We start from the raw sequence: 7,126 nt of genomic DNA on the forward strand, positions 1-7,126 counted from the left end.
ACAATAACGAGGAGGAAATGACACAGTATTAATTCCATTTAATTCAACCTTGCAAATTAATATAATTATTTTGAATTTTTTTTTAAATATTTTATTGTAGTTTAATACCAACTCTATTTCCTTGTTGAGTATACAAATGGTCCTACATATACAACCTTATTCGCTGCAAAATGACTAGGATCACATGTTTGTGGTCCTACAAGTACAACTTTTTAATGATCCAATAGACACGTTTTATACATTCAAAGTGAAAAAGACAAAACATTCCTATTAAGCCTAGTTACCTACTCTATAATTTGTGAAAATTTGTAGAATTCACATTATATAATTTATAGGATTTTATAAACCATTTGAAAAAGGATAAGACAGACTTGATTATAAGAGTGAAAATTTGTAGGATTCACATTATATAATTTATTTTGTGGTTTTCATTGCAATATATGGTGCATGTATTAGTGTATATTTAGCTAGGGCTAAAACATTCCTATTAACCCTAGCTACCTACTCAATAAATTTTTAAAATTTGTTGGAATTAAAATAACTAGGGTGGGTTGAAGAAATGTCCACACGAAATATTGCTCTTGATCATAATAAGACTAGACTATATATCAACCACATTAGATATTCGAAGACAGCTTACTCTTCTCTTTCAAGAATTGCAAAATATGCTTACATTTGCAGCACTCTGTTGTTAATGATTTCTTTGTGCTCTCCATGATCAATCAACATGATTAACTTTGAAGGAGAATTAAATCTAGAATTAATTTCTATCTTTGCTTGTAATGAATCGTGATAAAATTTGATTAGATGAATGCATTTCATACTTAAAGACCGTAAACGATCTCTTTTTATTAAAATACACACAAACTTAATACAAGATATATAAAGGACTGATGTGTCACAACTTATTTAATGTGGAAAATGGCTACTATATGCCAAGACCACAACATTATAAGTTACCTTTTTAATAAAGGAAACACCTTGTTTAATTTTGTGTTACATTAAATCCATAATAAGACTTAATTACGCCTTGAAAATCTCTTCTTCAAGCAATTCTGCTTCGAGAGTTTTAGTATCCTGAACCAAAATAGTTCGAGCATCTTTAGGAATATTGTGGCATACACATTGCTTATTGCATAGGCAGTTCCTTTGGATTATGGTACATTGACCATCTTCAAATTTATCCTTCTCGATACAAACTTTTCTACATGAAGAGTCAGTAGTACATTTTCCTCTGTAATATTTGCTTGTTGTTTTGCAAATGTTAGAACCTTGCACCCCTACAATCATTCATAAGTTGCTACAACTGTGAGAAAAGAAAGACACATATAATCGAATCAAATATATACAAATAACTTTAAAGTGTGAATCAAGTATCAACTCACTGTTTCTAAAGAAGTATTACTTCTAGTAATACATACAAGTTTCATCAAGATTAATTAGCCACTACACTATAAGTTCATAAAAGAGAAGACCACATTTGAAAATTTCTATACATTATATTTTTTGAGGTTGTAGAAGATTAAAAGATGAAGACAAACCATTGGCAACAAAGAGTGTGATTGCCAAGACAAGAAATGCCATGAAGTAAATGGAACGAGCCATAGTCTCTTTGAAGGACTAAAAAAGATTGCAAATATTATTTTAATAATAAGAATGATTGCAATTTTGAGTTGTGAATGAACAGTACCACAATGGAGGTATTTATAAGAAATGAAAAAAGACTAAATCCAAAAGTGATAAAATTTAGTATGGCCAATAAATTTTTGAAGCAATGGTTGCGGATAAATTTAAATGCTTGTATATTAGAAACACGAAAAACTTGTTCCCCTTCATTTTCTTAAAATAGGATTTGGGATACAAGTTTTAGGATCATTACCTTCCACACTCACTAGATCTGGCGAAAAAGTGAAGAAAGCTTGAGAGAAATTTCGTGAGGAGAAAGAAAGAGAGAGAGAGAAATGATTTCGTGGTAATACCCGAGGGTAAACTCCACGGCGAACGGGCTATTTATATTAATGATTCAGAGTATGTACAGTTATACTGAGAAAATGGAGAATAAAAGGTACAGTGCTACAGGTTGAACCGTGTGAACATTAATATATAATCAGTAAATTACATATTAATAGGCTCCACACCTAACAATTCTCCCACTTGGAAACTGATTCTGTAATCCAAGAATTACATTCTCAAAATAAATAAATAATGTTCCTTCATCATCAATATCTTCGCCGCTCCGCAACATCTATAGACACAACTACAGAAGACCAACTATGGTTTTCTACAACCTTAGTTTACCAACATCAACACATTTTGTCAATATGTGTGCTGAATTTTTTGCACCCTTTATCTTTTCCAAACACATATCACCGTCTTCCAATGCCCTGTGAGTGAAATAGTACCGTCTTCTAATGTGCTTCTTCTTCTAATGATAGACTGGGTTCTTCACCAACTGTATGGCACTCTGTCTATCTGTGTAAAGAATTTTCTCACACTGCTTCTTTTCCAATTATTCCAGATAATTTGTCATCCATATCATCTCTTTCTTGCTTCAGCTATTGCCACATACTCAGCCTCAGTAGATGAAAGAGAAATGCATTTCTGAAGCCTGGACTCACTGTTGTACCATATATGGTGTAAACGTATCCAGATGTGCTCTTGCTCGATTCCACATCTCCACCAAGATCAGCATCAACAAAACCTTGCAAAATCACCTTACCATTGCCAAAATAAAGTAAAGTACTGGATGTACCTTTCAGATATCTTAGAAGCCACTTCACAGCTTCCCAATGCTCCTTCCCAGGGTTTGATATATACCTGCTAACGAATCCCACTATATGTGTTATGTCAGGTCTAGTGCAGACCATTGCATACATCAGACTCCCAACTGGAAAAGCATACAGAACAAGTGTCATGTCCTCCCGCTCCTGAATTATCTTCGGTGACTGCTCCTTTGACAATTTTATGTGATTTGCCAATAGAGTAGTCCTGGGTTTAGCATCATTAACTCTGAATCTTTCCAGCACCTTCTCAACGTATTGCTCTTGGGATAGATTCAAAGTGGCAGTAGATCTATCCCGAGAAATCCTCATCCCAAGAATTTGTTTTGCTGCACCTAAATCTTTCATCTCAAACTCAGAAGATAGACTTCCCTTCAAAGAATTTATCTCCTTCATACTGCATCCTACATTCAGCATATCATCCACATACAAGAGTAAAAATACATAAGAATCAGTGTATTTCTTGAAGTAGCAACACTAATCCTTTTTACTCCAGCGGAAGCCACTCTTGCTCATAAAGTAGTCAAACTTCTTGTACCACTGTCTAGGTGCTTGCTATGTGCTCCTTTCCTGTAACTACAAACCCCTCTGGTGGCTGCACGTAGATTTCCTTATCGAATTCTCCATGTAAAAATGCAACTTTTACATCCATTTTCTAAAGATGCAAATTCTACGATGCAACAATACTCAATAAAATTCGAATAGTAGTTAATTTCACAATAGGAGAAAATATTTCAACATAATCAATGCCTTTCCTTTATGAATATCCTATAACTACTAATCGAGCCTTAAAGCTTCTCTTTCCATCTGGTTATGCCTTGATTCTGAAAACCCACCTGTTCAACAAAGCTCTCTTCCATGTAGGTAACTCAGTCAACATTCAGGTGTTATTCTTCTTAAGTGAGCTCATCTCATCATCCATGCTTGCTCCCACTTGATTGAATCTTCCACCTGCAGGGCCTCAGTAACAGGCTCTGGTGTCCCTTCATCAGTCGGCAACAGATAATGTAATGATGGTAAATACCTATCTGGTGCTCTAATGGTTCTAGATGATCTCCTCCAAACCTGTTCAGGTGTCACTTGCTCCACCTCTAGTTCTTCAACCACAGTCTCTAGAGTTTGTTGAGTTTATGCTGTAACATCTTTGGGTGCACTCTTCGGCAAATCAAGCTCAACTCCCACTTTCTTTGTAGTCTCTTGAACCTTTTGCTCTCTTTCATTGTATAGGACATTTTCATCAAATGTCACATCACAATATCTTAGGATCTTCTTGTTCCTGTCATCCCAAAACCTATAGCCAAACATGTCATAACCATAACCTATAAAGTAGCACTTTATATCTTTAGCATCAAGCTTATCTCTCTTCTCTGGATCAACATGAACAGAAAGTAGTGCCACCAAAAGTTCTCAAGTATGAATACTTGAGTTATTTTCCTGTCCATACTTCTTCCGGAATCTTGAACCCCAGAGGAACTGATAGACCCCTGTTGATCAAGTATGCAGCTTTGCTTACAGCATTTGCCTAAAACGTCTTAGGCAACCCACAGTGTATCCTCACGCTCCTTGCAGGATCATTCAATGTTCTGTTCATACTTTCAGCAACTCCATTCTGCCTTGCCTTCCGGGGAACTGTTCTCATTAATCTAATTTCCTCAACTGCACAAAATTGTTTAAATTCTGACTAGTCATATTCTCCCCTATTATCAGACCTCAGGCATTTGATTTTCAGACCAGTCTAATTTTCAACTTTAGCTTTCCACCTCTTGAAAGTAGAAAACATATCTGACTTGTGTTTCAAGGAGTAAACCCATACCTTTTTGCTGAAATCATCAATGAAGGTGACATAGAATCTAGATCCACCAAGTGATGAAAAAGGAGATGGTCCCATACATCTGTATGGACCATTTCCAATTGTACTTTCTTCGGCTCTCTTGCACTCTTCGCGAAGTTTACTCGATTCTGTTTGCCCATAACACAGCTATCACAAAGACCCATATCAATAGATTTCAGCCCCTCTAAAGCTCATTTTTCATCCAGCATCTTTATTCTTTTGGCACTCATGTGTCTAAGTCTGTTGTGCCATAGACATAAATCGAAAGCATCCTCAGTAACAATAACCATGTTTATACACCCTGCAGTGGTTTACGAAGTTCCAATTTTTGTTCCACGTGCTACAACCATAGCACCATTCACAACCTTCCACGAACCTTTCCCAAACTCTGTTGTGTTGCTTGTGCTATCCAACTGACTAATAGAGATCATATTCTTCTTGAGATCGGGAATGTATCTGACATTCTCCAATGTCCACTAATTTCCTTCTGGATTTTTTATGCAGACATTCCTTTTTCCTTCAATCTCCAACGACTTGTTGTCAGTACGATACATCTTTCTAAAATATTTAGACTTGACATTTTGGAACAATTCCTTGCTTGGAGATGAATGAAAAGATGCACCAGAATCCAATATCTAGGATTCAATCGGTCTTTCCATACTAAGGATTAAAGCAACACCAATATCTTCTGCTGAATTAACAAAATCATTATCATCTCCAGATTTCTGATTCTTCTTCTTCTTGGGTTTTTTGCAATCTGTCGAATGTATCCTTTCTCTCCACAATTCCAATATATTATGTTGGGTTTTGGAGATTTTTCACGATTCTTCGATTTTGATCTACCATGTATATTCTGACCCTTTGATTGGTCTCTCCCCCTTCAGTCAACACTGAGAGCACTATCAGATGAATCCTTAATTTTTTATTTGCAAATGCGTTCGCTAAGAACAACATTTCGGATTTCATCAAACTTCAACTTCTCAGATCAATGGGAACTACTAATCGCAGAAACAATAGTATCCCAAGACTTGGGCAGAGATGACATCAAAATCAATTCTTTAATTTCATCTTCAAAATTAATATCCACAGAATACAATTGACTAACAATCATATTGAACTCGTTTATATGATTAGCAACAGATCCATTCTCATACATTTGTAAATTGAACAATCTACGCATCAAATATACCTTTTTCATCGCAGATGATTTTTCATACATATTTGATAGCGCCTTCAACAGATCTGACATGGTCTTCTCCTTGGTGATGTTGAACATCACATTTGTCGACCAAGTCAATCGGATCAGCCCTAGTGCCTACCGATCCATCAGCATCCACTCCTCCTCCTTCAAAGACTCCTACTTCACTCCAGTCAAAGGTTCGTGAAGATCTTTCTGGTACAGAGATTCTTCGAGCTGCATCTTCCAAAAATCGAAATCGGATCCATCAAAATTCTCGATTCCAAGCTTCGATCCTTCCATCTTCAGTGATCGTGTGAATCTCTTAAGCTCTGATACCAGTTGTTAGGATCGATTACCTTCCACACTCACTAGATCTGGCGAAAAAGTGAAGAAAGCTAGAGAGAAATTTCGTGAGGAGAAAGAAAGAGAGAGAGAGAGAAATGATTTTGTGATAACACCCATGGGTAAACTCCACGGCGGACAGGCTATTTATATTAATAATTTAAAGTATGTACAGTTAGATAGAGAAAATGGAGAATAAAAGGTAAAGTGCTACAGTACATTACATATTAATCAGGCTCCACACCTAAAAACAATACGAAAATCAAACTTGCTCGATATTAAGGTGAAACTTCAACTAGTCAATCAGTCAAGCTACAAAAATCATTCAAAAAAGAGATATACACCTCACATGGTCATCAAGTTTTATTTTCCTTTTTGATTTCATTCGATATCTGATAATTGTTTTGGGGCTCAACTTATCTAGATTAGCATTGAAAAATCTCACTTTGAAAAATAAATCGCTCCCTATACATAAGTTACTTAATTTTCAGAATTCTGTAGGGATTCCTTTCGTTTTTAAATACTCTCTTCATTTTTTTGTACAGATGTTTAACTGAGCATGACATTAAACATGTTCATGTTTCAAAGGCTAAGGAATAATCTCCTCCATTGACTAGTGCTCTTGTAGTTTATGAAAAAGTGACCTATTGTTAATCATTGTGACCCACGTTCATTCCTTATTAAACATTGCCAACATGTTCAAACAATTTATTAAATGGCATACTAATGTATTATATACCTTAGTAATTTTTCAAACACCATTAATTATATACACTCAACTTAGATATGTACTTCAATATATACAACCAATAAAGTTGTTTTGCTTAATTGAATTTTGTAACATGGTGAAAGCAAACGGAGTGAGGGAAGTGTTTCTCACTAGAATTTTTTCTCACGAAGTTTGAAATAAAAACTTTTGATTAAGCTAATTAGATAGATTCTTTCTATCTCACCATATTCAGTTCTACAAACTAATGAACTTTTTTTTATTCT

At 35.3% G+C, this 7,126-nt stretch overlaps 1 protein-coding gene across 1 annotated transcript; it reads right to left on the bottom strand.

The window, feature by feature from the left end:
• Window positions 1–816: 816 nt before the first annotated feature.
• LOC107877009 (flower-specific defensin-like) lies at window positions 817–1,807 on the bottom strand. Its single transcript, XM_016723803.2, has 2 exons — window positions 1,542–1,807; window positions 817–1,280 (listed from the first exon to the last, which is right to left on the bottom strand). The coding sequence occupies exons 1-2, from the start codon at window positions 1,603–1,605 to the stop codon at window positions 1,024–1,026; spliced, it is 321 nt and encodes a 106-aa protein (XP_016579289.1). The 5' UTR covers window positions 1,606–1,807; the 3' UTR covers window positions 817–1,023.
• Between the last annotated feature and the right edge of the window lie 5,319 nt (window positions 1,808–7,126).

Source organism: Capsicum annuum, unplaced genomic scaffold (genome assembly GCF_002878395.1).
Source record: "Capsicum annuum cultivar UCD-10X-F1 unplaced genomic scaffold, UCD10Xv1.1 ctg82516, whole genome shotgun sequence".
NCBI classification, from domain to species: Eukaryota; Viridiplantae; Streptophyta; class Magnoliopsida; order Solanales; family Solanaceae; genus Capsicum; species Capsicum annuum.